This window comes from Haliotis rubra, unplaced genomic scaffold (genome assembly GCF_003918875.1).
Source record: "Haliotis rubra isolate DU_JTF1 unplaced genomic scaffold, ASM391887v1 Scf109, whole genome shotgun sequence".
NCBI lineage: Eukaryota > Metazoa > Mollusca > Gastropoda > Lepetellida > Haliotidae > Haliotis > Haliotis rubra.
This window is the reverse complement of record NW_025764992.1, coordinates 190,986-204,932: the sequence shown is the minus strand read 5'-3', so window position 1 is coordinate 204,932 and position 13,947 is coordinate 190,986. Positions and strand designations below refer to the sequence as shown.

General features: G+C 41.4%; 1 protein-coding gene across 1 annotated transcript in view; it reads left to right on the top strand.

The window, feature by feature from the left end:
• The first annotated feature begins 274 nt into the window (after positions 1-274).
• Positions 275-13,947, top strand: part of LOC124282985 (centrosomal protein of 162 kDa-like) — a 40,856-nt gene continuing 27,183 nt past the window's right edge. Inside the window, exons 1-16 of the mRNA XM_046719032.1 lie at positions 275-582; positions 1,856-1,985; positions 2,659-2,793; positions 2,890-2,894; positions 2,987-3,053; positions 3,753-3,795; positions 3,898-3,950; positions 4,403-4,488; positions 4,665-4,835; positions 8,424-8,460; positions 8,909-9,052; positions 9,697-9,903; positions 10,260-10,560; positions 10,600-11,120; positions 11,241-11,341; positions 11,482-11,514. Coding sequence (XP_046574988.1) covers positions 523-582; positions 1,856-1,985; positions 2,659-2,793; positions 2,890-2,894; positions 2,987-3,053; positions 3,753-3,795; positions 3,898-3,950; positions 4,403-4,488; positions 4,665-4,835; positions 8,424-8,460; positions 8,909-9,052; positions 9,697-9,903; positions 10,260-10,560; positions 10,600-11,120; positions 11,241-11,341; positions 11,482-11,514 — 2,094 coding nt within the window. The 5' untranslated portion in view covers positions 275-522. The remainder of the gene's footprint in view (positions 583-1,855; positions 1,986-2,658; positions 2,794-2,889; positions 2,895-2,986; positions 3,054-3,752; positions 3,796-3,897; positions 3,951-4,402; positions 4,489-4,664; positions 4,836-8,423; positions 8,461-8,908; positions 9,053-9,696; positions 9,904-10,259; positions 10,561-10,599; positions 11,121-11,240; positions 11,342-11,481; positions 11,515-13,947) is intronic.

The following is a 13,947-nucleotide window of genomic DNA, read 5'->3' as shown; positions in this document are numbered from 1 at the left end:
TCATGATGCAGTTTGTATAAAAATCAGCTTTTTTGTTATTGTCCACTCATTCTATTCCAGTATTTTTTGTTCTTCATAAAATGCCAACCCAAATTGGAGGAACAAACTGAGAGAGAAACTCTATTCCACCGCGTGCTACGTTCGCTTTCCTGTGACAGTGCATGGAGTTTGGCTTGCCAGCAACCAATGTAAGCTCTTTTCATTGCATAGGCCTCGCATCCTCGACAATGTTGTGCATACACAATAATATACAGCGCTTAGAGCTTTGGGAAGCTTGTTTCAAAATGGCGGAAAGTTTAAGACAAGCACCGACACATTTTTAGTTTCGTTGAATTGTTTGGAGTTAAAATCTTGTATATATTTTCAAACTTTTGTGTCAAATAGTAAAGGAGTCATGGGATACACTCAGCTGGAACGTATTTAAAACACTCACTCATGGAAATAATTCACCAAGCTCTTTTGTGCTGTGAAATTCACGATTTTGACATTTTCGTATAAAATCAGAAAATAAATAGATTCACCATGTCACGAAGATTCACAAAGGAGGAATTAGACGATCAGTTTGAAGCTTTCCTGAAACAGGTACGCCTTATACACGATCATGTCATAGTACTGAGGTTAGATACTGTTTACGATAACAATTATATACAACTTTGAACTTACAAACATTGGTGGCAAGGGCTGCATAGTGAGATATGATTAATGTTTTTTGAAAACCTTTTAGGGTAATTCTGACTAGGTACTTAGTACTCTATCGTATTGTAATGTAAATAATGCTCTTTTATTTAATCATTGTTTATTGACTGTTTTGCAAGAACATGGCAATAAAGCTAAGAACCATCCCCACACTGAAGACATGATATTTTACTGCCATCTGATAAACTGCTCATCCACCGCATTTCATAAATACACAAACACATGATGGATTTATCAATCACATATGTATTTACAACAGGATACATATATAGTTTAGCCATTCATACCCAGGACAGTGTGTTTTATTGATTTGAATTTCCTTTCAACAGATGATTCACTGGCTAGATGAACAATATACAGTGATAATGCCCTAACCATGTTAATTGTAGTAAGGAAACACTTTTGATATTCATGATACTACCAATTTTGAAAGGAAACGGAGGTAATTAAACTGAAATGTGACTGATAATTACAAAGCATTTTTGCAGTATCTGGAAACATTACTTAGTATCAGCTTCTCCAATTTTCAGCTGATCAAGCTAATGTCCCAAACATTGTTTTTGTTAATTTAAGATAAAAAGTGAGCCTGTCAAAACATATACTTTGTGAAGACAAAATCTGACTACTGTTTAGTCGTCTATTGCAATAATGTACAATTTTGCAAGTTAAATATGTTAAATCACTGTCTAACAATGTTGCTTACCAGGATAAGTATTTTTGACATACATGCAAAACTGTCTGTGGAGGTATGTGTCACTTCGTCATGCAAGGAACTTCGAATAATTGCTTGAAATCAGATTTACCTAGAAGTAGAACCTTTCTCTGGCAGCATGATGCCCAGGCTATTTCAGTGTCACTGAAGGGATGAATGTCTGGCCTGTCTTACCTTGGTCTTCCCTTCAACGATATGCTGACATGCCTTGACTTCAACCCTGTTCAGGGGCGGTGGGGTAGCCTAGTGGTTAAAGCGTTGGCTCGTCACGCCGAAGACCCAGGTTCGAATCCCCACATGGGTACAATGTGTGAAGCTCATTTCTGGTGTCCCCGGCCGTGATGTTGCTGGAATATTGCTAAAAGTGGCGTAAAACCAAACTCTGTCAGTCAGTCAGTCAACCCTGTTCAACCCAACTCAAGTTAAACCCAACTTTTTCATTTTCAGTCTGTTTCGTCAGATGAGTCATTTGAGACCTTGCAGAAGAAGTCTGCCAAGATAGCTGAAGCGAGGAAGAAGAGGGAAGTGAAGCCATGGTGGCTGGATGATGATGACCAAGACAAGAAACTTGGCTCAGGTCATACACAGGATACTGTTTCTCTGTACTTTTGATACAGTATTGTATCCCCATAAACACAAAATAAACTGATACAAATTTCTCAGATTTGATAACCATTCATTCAGGGTTTTGATTCACATGCAAAAGAACATGTGATCAAATCATCACATAGACATACTGTAGATCATGTTGTGACTCATGTTGCACCTAATGCTTCTCTTGCCAGGATTTCATTGTATCAATATTAGTATCATTACAACTCTAGTGATGTGTGAATGGAATTTATCTGTCAGATGGAGTAACTGTAGAAAATCTGTGATCTTATCTGTGACAGTCAAAATATTTAAAGAATCTGCTGTCCCTTTCTGGCTTCAGTTTTAGTATATATTAGTCCAGATGATACTCATTATCCTGATTTAATAATTATGGTATTAACTGTAATTAGATGCTTTGTAATGATATGATATATAGTAAGGTTAGGATACCTTACATGATAAATGAGAACTTCATTTCAGAAATTGTATACTGGAGTGTCATTTTCAAAGGTCCAGATTTGAACTGAAGCCTACCCAAACTTGCAGAAATGGCTTGTGAGTCACCACACACAGGCTTGACTTATATCCTCCACACTACAATGCATAGTTCTAATAGCTGACTACTTTGTGTTATTAAGGAGTATTATCACTTATAGGATTGACATCGAGTGGGAAGAGTTTCCTGAAGACAAAGAAGAGTTCAGATAAAAAGAAAGTATCTGAGAAGTCAGTGAAAGGTACGAAGGCCGGAGTTGGGAAAGTGAAAGTGAAGTCCAAACAAGAGAAGACATGTTAGAAAGAAAGATGTGAGTTTTTGTGTACATATGTTTTAGCTTATTCATCAACATCCTTGTGCCTGGGAGAACCAAAATTATAAACTGTCATAGTCATGGTAGTTTCAGTTATGAAATTTTATGATAAAAATAGAATATGAATACATGTAAACTATTAAATGGTATTGGTAATACAAGTATTCTGCTTTAGGTGTCCCCAAAACGTGCTGGTCGAGGGAGGACAGAAGCTTCTATGAGTAAAGACAGTTTGGAAGACAGTAAGTGTGTATCATGTTTAGCGAAAAACATTACCCTCACTATAAGTTGGTCTTAATTACACACATGACATGAATATGGTGTGGTGTTCATATGCTGGTCAGTTGGCTGGAGTAGCCCAGATGTCACGTCAATGACCCAAGTTCACTTCCCTCCATCATACATGGATGGGTACAAAGTCTGAAGCTGATTTCTTGTGTTGAACATGCTGGTTTATACTTGTGGTCCTGACATCCTCATCTTGTTTACTTGAAGCCATGCCTCATCTCATCTCATTTGTCAACATGACTCTGTCAGTGCTGTGTATTTGCTCATAGTTACTTCTTCAGAGGTATGGGGCGGTGGGGTAGCCTAGTGGTTAACGCGTTCGCTCATCACACCGAAGACCCAGGTTCAATTTCCCACATGGGTACAATGTGTGAAGCCCATTTCTGGTGTCAACCACCGTGATATTGCTGGAATATTGCTAAAGGAGGCATAAAACTAAATTCACTCACTCGCTCTTCAGAGATACTAAACATGTTGAAAGAGTCATTTGTGTCAGCTTGTTTACCATTAGACATGTCCAATAATGATACATGTTGTTAACTTTAGCTAACAGGAAAAAGAAATAATTTCATACTATGTTTACAGTGTAAACAGATGAAAGAGAAAGGCCTTACAGTTTGTAGCTAGGTGAAAAATTTGTAATCTTGTTTCAGTATCGGAGAAGTCCGAGGAGAATGACGCAGGGGAAGCTGCCAGGTGAGTGTGTTTTCAGGACTACATAAAGTTTTTGATAGTTTAACAGTAATTGCTTAAGACAAATACCTTGAACATTTGTACCTAATAATGTGTTCTTTGTAGGATTGTTGGCCTTGATTCCAGCCTGGACACAACACGAGAGAGTTACACAGCAGGTGAGGCGTGTGCATATGCTGTCATACTTCCTGTAGACCTTGTTATTGCCATATACATTTACAACAGATTTATTGCAACCCTCCTGGACAGGATCATAAAATATAGTTTATTTTTCCTGTACACCTTGTTATTGTATATATACAATAAATTTGCTGGTAGTATTTCAAATTTTAGGTGTATATTATCATTTAAATATGTTTCTTTGACAGTATGTCTAATTGGTGGCCTGCCATTGATATTGTAAGTTGTATTTATGAATGAAGCCAGATCGCCATGGTAACAGGTGACTCTGTAAGTCATGTCACTTTAAACAAACTTACATGATAAGTCAAAGGGATTGTCCAGACAAAGTATGGGCCACTGTACCAACTATATTTTCAGACGGGTAATTATGAAAGTATTAGAGCATGGTCCCTGTGTATCTTGCGATAATAGCATGCATCTTCTTCAGATATGTTAACTGACCGACAAGACAGCCCAGAAAAACTTGGCATGGACACCCTTGATGAACTAGCAGATAAACAGAGGTTCTATAATGTGAGTAATCCCTGCTGGTGAGATAATGGGTAACAGTGGCTGATCCAGGCTTCACAAACATTGTATGATGTTGTGAGTTACCTCCATTGATGAGTTTGTGGACATACAGAGGTGCTATATTGTGATCACAAGTTGTGGTGAACTTCAAATGATACAGCAGGCATTGTTTGTTGCAGGAGGTAGAGACTGATGGTACAATAGATTACGGACAACTGAACCGTGATCTGAGTCAAACAGCAACAACACTGTCCCCAAAGTTAGCTGGTGTTCAAGTGGATGACTCTCGCAATACAGCCATGCACGATAACTCCAGGGTGTCTGGTAGCCAGGGAGGTCCAACAGAGAGGGTAAGTCTTCAATCACTGTTATGCCTGAGAGACATCGCCATGCGTGTTGGTAGACATTGTCATGCTTGTTGGGAGACATTACCATGCTTGTTGGGAGACATTGCGATGCTTGTTGCTAGACATTGTCATGCTTGTTGAAAGACATTGCCATGCTTGTTTGAAGACATTGTCATGCTTGTTGGAAGACATTGCCATGCTTGTTTGGAGACATTACCATGCTTGTTGGAAGACATTGCCATGCTTGTTGCTAGACATTGTCATGCTTGTTGGAAGACATTGCCATGCTTGTTTGGAGACATTGTCATGCTTGTTGGGAGACATTGCCATGCTTGTTGGGAGACATTGCCATGCTAGAACATTATCATGCTCGTTAGGAGACATGTTGGGAGACATTGTCATGCTTGTTGGGAGACATTACCATGCTCGTTGGGAGACATTGTCATGCTTGTTGTGAGACATTGCCATGCTTGTTGAGTGACATTGCAGTTTGCATGCTTGTTGGGAGACATTGTCATGCTTGTTGGGAGACATTGCCATGCTTGTTGGGAGACATTGCTATGCTCGTTGGGAGACATTGTCATGCTTGTTGAGAGACATTGCAATTTGCATGCTTGTTGGGAGACATTGCCATGCTTGTTGGGAGACATTGCCATGCTTGTTGGGAGACATTGTCATGCTCATTGGGAGACATTGTCATGCTTGTTGGGAGACATTGTCATGCTTGTTGGGAGACATTGCAATTTGCATGCTTGTTGGGAAACATTGTCATGCTTGTTTGGAGACATTGCCATGCTCATTGGGAGACATTACCATGCTTGTTGGGAGACATTGTCATGCTTGTTGGGAGACATTGTCATGCTTGTTGGGAGACATTGCCATGCTTGTTGGGAGACATTGCAATTTGCATGCTTGTTGGGAAACATTGTCATGCTTGTTTGGAGACATTGCCATGCTCATTGGGAGACATTACCATGCTTGTTGGGAGACATTGTCATGCTTGTTGGGAGACATTGTCATGCTTGTTGGGAGACATTGCCATGCTTGTTGGGAGACATTGCAATTTGCATGCTTGTTGGGAAACATTGTCATGCTTGTTTGGAGACATTGCCATGCTCATTGGGAGACATTACCATGCTTGTTGGGAGACATTGTCATGCTTGTTGGGAGACATTGTCATGCTTGTTGGGAGACTTTACCATGCTTGTTGGGAGACATTGCAATTTGCATGCTTGTTGGGAGACATTGCCATGCTTGTTGGGAGACATTGCTATGCTCGTTGGGAGACATTGTCATGCTTGTTGGGAGACATTGCAATTTGCATGCTTGTTGGGAGACATTGCCATGCTTGTTGGGAGACATTGTCATGCTTGTTGGGAGACATTGCAGGTTGCATGCTTGTTGGGAGACATTGTCATGCTTGTTGGGAGACATTGCCATGCTCATTGGGAGACATTACCATGCTTGTTGGGAGACATTGTCCTGCTTGTTGGGAGACATTGCCATGCTTGTTGGGAGACATTGCCATGCTTGTTGGGAGACATTGCCATGCTCGTGGGAGACATTGTCATGCTTGTTGGGAGACATTGTCATGCTTGTTGGGAGACTTTACCATGATTGTTGGGAGACATTGCAATTTGCATGCTTGTTGGGAGACATTGTCATGCTTGTTGGGAGACATTGCTATGCTTGTTGGGAGACATTGTCATGCTTGTTGGGAGACATTGCAATTTGCATGCTTGTTGGGAGACATTGCCATGCTTGTTGGGAGACATTGTCATGCTCATTGGGAGACATTGTCATGCTTGTTGGGAGACATTGTCATGCTTGTTGGGAGACATTGCAATTTGCATGCTTGTTTGGAGACATTGTCATGCTTGTTGGGAGACATTACAATGCTTGTTGGGAGTCATTGTCATGCTTGTTGGGAGACATTGTCCTGCTTGTTGGGAGACATTGCCATGCTTGTTTGGAGACATTACCGTGCTTGTTGGGAGACATTACCATGCTTGTTGGCAGACAGTGTCATGCTCGTTGGGAGACATTACCATGCTTGTTGGGAGACATTACCATGCTTGTTGGCAGACATTGTCATGCTTGTTCGCAGACATTGTCATGCCTGTTGGCAGACATTGTCATGCCTGTTGGGAGACATTGTCTTGCTTGTTGGGAGACATTACCATGCTTGTTGGGAGACATTGCAATTTACATGCTTGTTGGGAGACATTGCCATGCTTGTTGGGAGACATTGCTATGCTCGTTGGGAGACATTGTCATGCTTGTTGGGAGACATTGCATGCTTGTTGCATTGCCTTGTTGGGGAGACATTGCCATGCTTGTTGGGAGACATTGTCATGCTTGTTGGGAGACATTGTCATGCTTGTTGGGAGACATTGGGGAGACATTACCATGCTTGTTGGGAGACATTGCCATGCTTGTTGGGAGACATTGTCCATGCTTGTTGGGAGACATTGCCATGCTTGTTGGGAGACATTGTCATGCTTGTTGGGAGACATTACCATGCTTGTTGGGAGACATTGCCATGCTTGTTGGGAGACATTGCCATGCTTGTTGGGAGACATTGTCATGCTTGTTGGGAGACATTACCATGCTTGTTGGGAGACATTGCCATGCTTGTTGGGAGACATTGCTATGCTCGTTGGGAGACATTGTCATGCTTGTTGGGAGACATTGCAATTTGCATGCTTGTTGGGAGACATTGCCATGCTTGTTGGGAGACATTGTCATGCTTGTTGGGAGACATTGCCATGCTTGTTGGGAGACATTGTCATGCTCATTGGGAGACATTGTCATGCTTGTTGGGAGACATTGTCATGCTTGTTGGGAGACATTGCAATTTGCATGCTTGTTTGGAGACATTGTCATGCTTGTTGGGAGACATTACAATGCTTGTTGGGAGTCATTGTCATGCTTGTTGGGAGACATTGTCCTGCTTGTTGGGAGACATTGCCATGCTTGTTGGGAGACATTACCGTGCTTGTTGGCAGAAAGTGTCATGCTCGTTGGGAGACATTACCATGCTTGTTGGCAGACATTGTCATGCTTGTTGGGAGACATTACCATGCTTGTTGGGAGACATTGTCATGCTTGTTGGGAGACATTACCATGCTTGTTGGCAGACATTGTCATGCTTGTTGGGAGACATTACCATGCTTGTTGGCAGACATTGTCATGCTTGTTGGGAGACATTACCATGCTTGTTGGCAGACATTGTCATGCTTGTTGGGAGACATTGCCATGCTTGTTGGCAGACATTATCATGCTTGTTGGGAGACATTGTCATGCTTGTTAAGATGAATGCATCTGTTGTTACAAGTTATCATTGCTGAGGTACATTGCTATGATTCTTACAGTTACAATAATGGTTGAGTCGTAACAGATGTTTGTCTAGTTTATAAATTGTACTTTGTCAAGTTTACTTGATCATAGTTTGTTTAACAATTATCTAAAGGTGATAATGATTAATGAGATTACATTGTCATGATCATTGAGATTACTGTCATGTGTTGAGACAGATTCTAATAATTGTTATACCAGTTGTGATAAGCTTTGTCTTTTCCCCAATTCCAGGACTCATCACAACAAAAGCCCAGTATGCTGTCCAAAGGTATGTTGCTGATCGCTTGGTATTCAAACTGATGTGTAGAGTGAGTGAGTGAGTTAAGTTTTATGACGCACTCAGCAATATTCCAGCTATATGGCAGTCTGTAAATAATCGAGTCCAGACAATCCAGTGATCAACAGCATGAGCTTCGATCTTCGCAATTGTGAACCGATGACATATGTCAACCAAGTCAGCGAGCCTGACCACCCCATCCCGTTAGTCGCCTCTTACGACAAGCATGCATTACTGAAGATCAGTTCTAACCCGGATCTTTACAGGTCTGAAGTGTAGGGACATTTTTAAGTCATAAACTTTGTTGATATGTGATCACATGGAAGTGTATACAATGCAGTCAGTGAATCTGATGATAAATATTAGACAGCTGTCACCAACCACCATCTCCACATGCTTTACATGCTGTATATCTCGTGTAATGTGTCTTCCCCTGCAGTTTCGCTTCTTGACTCCCTTGACTCCACCCTCAACACCACCACCTCTCCAAAGGCCAGCGTGCCATTTGATGGCAGCAAGGATGGTAACCATGACAACCTGGGTCAGACATTTCCTGACACGCTGAAGACACGGACAGGCACCGGTAACTACTAACTGTGCACATTCCTTGACTGTTGATGTCCAATGAATTGATTTGTTCTATGGTGGTATGTTGTCTAGATACAAACAGAGACATGGTGTTTACAGTCGACATGATCTATAGTGTTATGCAATGTTTAGTGAGATTGAATCGTGATTTATGACATGTAATGACATGCATGCGTTAGTAACAGTACACAAAATATAGGAGAACTAGGGCTGTGTTGAAAAATTTGACACAAAATCTTGCCTTTCGAAATAGCTCTTCAAAAATCAACAAACCAATATTCTCCATCACAGGACTATAGCAGTGAAAGCAGTGAAAGCCGGTAACATAAATGTGTACATAGTGAACTCAGAAACAGCTAATCGAATGGTTTTCGAACTCCATGCACTGCATGCGTCATATTATGACGTCATACGATTGTTAGAAATATAGCTTCTCGGTGGAGAGTTTGGCAGTTACCGTGGCAGCGGGTAATTTTTTTTCCAGTTGTCACCCTCCTGGGAGGGGAGACATGGGGGAAACTTGTTACAGCTCCATTGATCAATGAAACTGAAGTATTTTAGATGAAGGTAAGATAAGGAATGATACATTGTAGTGACATGTAATGGGAGCAAGATAGATACATGCTGTTGTGTATCTAGGTATAATGGGCACCAACACCAGCAGAGAGATGGAGGCCCTTCAGGAAGCGCTGCGAGAGGTAGGAATGTCTCCCACCATCAAACAAGACGACCCGCTTACCGGCATCCTGGGACAAGGCTCTTACTCTGGGATCCTGGAACATGACTCTCACGCCAGGAACCTGGCAGACCAGGTTGAAACAAGGCAGCAGCAGGAGGGGAGATCAGGTACTGGATTGTATTTCAATGTAGGACTAAATACTGGAATAAGGTGCATTTGAAATAATGAATGTAAGCCATGGAGTCCTTCTAGTAATCAGAATAATCCTATGGTTTATGTAAAGACTTAAAAGTTGCCAAGATTAAATTTCTTAGGTCCATAACAACACAAGTGTACCAGATAGTTAATCATACAAGGGGTTAGCATACTGGTGTCTGTTTGAGGGTAAATCTGTTCTTGTCATAATAAATGAAACCGGTTTTAGTGTCACCTGCTGAGGTTGTATGTCCACAGTACTGCTGAACATGGGCTATGTTCACCCCTGTGAAGTAGGAAGAATGAGTTTGTCGATCATTGGTTGCAGACCGGACAGTGGATGATATTTTTCGGGAGATGGGTGAGCTGGAGAAACAAGTCAAGGAGAAGGAGCACAGAGACGATGATGTCCGACTTATGAGTGACTACCGTAGTCATAGCTCTGGGAGCCCCAACAGTCAGGGGAAAGGTGAGTACAGAGACGATGATGTCCGACTTATGAGTGACTACCGTAGTCATAGCTCTGGGAGCCCCAACAGTCAGGGGAAAGGTGAGGACAGAGACAGTGATGTCCGACTTATGAGTGACTACCGTGAGGTCAGCTCTGAGCCCCAACAGTCAGGGGAAAGGTGAGGACAGAGACTGATACTTATGAGTGACTACCGTAGTCATAGCTCTGGGAGCCCCAACAGTCAGGGGAAAGGTGAGGACAGAGACAGTGATGTCCGACTTATGAGTGACTACCGTAGTCATAGCTCTGGGAGCCCCAACAGTCAGGGGAAAGGTGAGGACAGAGACGATGATGTCCGACTTATGAGTGACTACCGTAGTCATAGCTCTGGGAGCCCCAACAGTCAGGCGAAAGGTGAGGACAGAGACGATGATGTCCGACTTATGAGTGACTACTGGAGTCATAGTTCTGGGAGCCCCAACAGTCAGGGGAAAGGTGAGGACAGAGACGATGATGTCCGACTTATGAGTGACTACCGTAGTCATAGTTCTCGGAGCCCCAACAGTCAGGGGAAAGGTGAGGACAGAGGGGAGGATGTCCGACTTATGAGTGACTACCGTAGTCATAGCTCTGGGAGCCCCAACAGTCAGAGGAAAGGTGAGGACAGAGACGATGATGTCCGACTTATGAGTGACTACCGTAGTCATAGCTCTGGGAGCCCCAACAGTCAGGGGAAAGGTGAGGACAGAGACGATGATGTCCGACTTATGAGTGAGTACAGCAGCACCCAAAATATCTACTGTATCTACAGTTGTAGTTTATACCTAGTTCATGTCAGCATTATTCTTGTTCTCTCAGGTCTATCACGTCGACAGACTACGGAGGAGGATACCAGACAAGGAGGCTTCGACCACTCCCACACTGACGACACAGAGGTGTATCAGCCTGTCACTGCTGTTGTAAGTTGCTCTGTATTCAACAACAATCTTAACATGATAGAACTTGTAGATGACTGTTTTTGTTAACGATTATTTGTTTACAATATTCTGTTATATGTTATATCTGTTTGTTTACTGTATAAACCCTGTGAATATTGAAGGGACCGAGGGGCCGAAGTATCCAACGCCTGTATGTAAGTACTGCATGTGTCGCCAGAAGCTTCATGTCTGTGTGCAATGCATGGGTTTTACAACACTGTCCCCATCATGTCTACATACCATGTGTGCGTGACCAATGGGTGTTGGTTGTTTAACAACACTTTCATTCATGAAATGTTTAAAATTTGCAATCGTGTGATGTTTAACATTATTTTCATCGTGGAATGTGCAAAATTGGCATCGTGTGTTCTTTGACATTCATTTTATTGTGGAATGTGCAAGATTAGCAAGTGTGGGTTGTTTAACATTTAACATTGTTTTCATGTATGGATTGTGCAGGATTATCAGCATGGGTTGTTTGACATTCTCTTTCTTGTGGAATGTGCAAGATTAGCAAGTGTGGGTTGTTTAACATTGCTTTCATTCATAGAATGTGCAAGATTAGTAAGAGTGTGTTCTTTCACGACATGTTCATTCATGGAATGTGCAAAATTATCAAGTCTGGGTTTATAATTTTTGTTCATCTGTGGAATGTGCAAGATTAGTAAGAATGTCTTTTTAAACATTCTTTTCATATATGGAATGAAAAGGGTTAGCAGCATGGGTTGTTTAACATATTTCTTTTTTTCATGGAATGTGCAAACTTAGTAAGAGTGTGTTGTTTTACAATTTGTTTCATTTGTAGAATTTGCAAGAAGTAACGGTGTGGGTTTTATATTACTATTGTGATTTGTGGATGTGGTTAGTTCAAAGGTCATGAGGTCATTGTAGGGAATGTGCAGTACATAACATCACCTGAATTTGAAGGTGTTTATCTCTGTCAGACATCCCTCTATCCATGAAATCACCAGGAGTGACATGAGATTACAAACATGTATATACCACATCTGCATCTTTCCATCATATTTCAATGGAAAAGTTAAGAAGTCAAGACTTGTATGGTCCCAGTATGAATTGGCTACTCCATGTCTTTATTGCAGATCATTTTTGTAAAAGTTGCATGCTGGTGCATGCTATCAGAAGAATAATTAAGGTCATATCACAAATACCATCTAACATTAGCTCAACTGACCAGTCAGCTTCAAGAAGGTGCAAAAGTCACAATGACTCACAATCGTTCAAGTATTATGATTATTTTGTAACATGCATGCCTTCCAATATGATGTGACATATAAATGCAGTCTAAGTAAACTTAGGCTCATTATTATTCGTTACACTGCTATACGGAGTCTAACAAACCCTAGTAGAAGGTCGTGTCAGGTAACCTTTGAGCGACCTATGACCGTCCAATCAACTGCGAGATGGCCAACCGGATTTAACCAATCAGATGACTACTTGTTAGTGTTCGGCAGGACTTACAAAACAGTTTTGGATTTTCTCTTCCCTGGTCGCTGACACTGATCTATCAACAAACGAAAATCTGCATAAAACACAGATATTTGACCTGCAGTATATACACTTAGGGGTTCCTAATGACATGGTTACTGTTAGCTTATACTGAATATTGACAAAAACGCTATGTTCAACTCTATTTACTCATTCAGTCCTCCATGTGTATCACTCGGAAGTGATCATGCGGAAAATAGCATTCGGAATCGTTCGAGTTTTTTAGGTAAAAGTTCAAACGGTATGTGCGAATGTTAACTTTAGCGATTTGGTAAGCTGTGGTCAGATTGGTCAGTCCAAAGGGTTAGCTGACGTGACCTTCTACTAGGTTTTGTTAAACTCAGTATAGTAGTGTAACGAATAATACTGAGCCTAAGTTTACTTAGACTGCATTTACATGTCATGTGACCTGAGGTCCATGTATGTCATCCAGTATGTTAGCCTCATATGCCATGCAGCACATACCTTCAAGACTATATACTACATGTCTTGTATAGAACCAATAGACCATGTTTAATATCCTGTATAAAGCATGTGTGCCAGATAGAGTAGATAGTGTCTTCGAGCCTATAACCTGTAGAACAAACACAAGTAGTATATGCTATCCACTGTATTACCTTTTGTCCTGATATATACCATCCAATATATCATTGACCTGGGCAAAGTTATCTTACTGCTTTGACTGTCGTAAATCTATAGGAGTTACGATCATCTTAGTGCTAAGATGGCTTTAATTTGTATGGAGCCATGATCATAGCGACCAGTTCCAAAGTTCAATGTTGGATACAAATCTTAATTCCTTAAGGTTAGGAGTTGGGGCATAGGTGGATCCAGAGAGATCCAGGGGGGCGTTCACACACACACCCTTTTAGTCCTAAAAGTTTATTAAGTGACCATTGAAACTCTTGTGAAAATGGGTGAAAATAAACTGTGAACTGAACTGTGCACCCGTTCCTTTCTCAAAAAGCTGTATCCGCCCCTTGTGGGGGATTAATGACTCAGCAGGTTTTCAAAAATCAACTTACCGGTACCTTACTTCTGTGTCTTATCACCTCACTGACTCCATCATCAGAATATTTTTA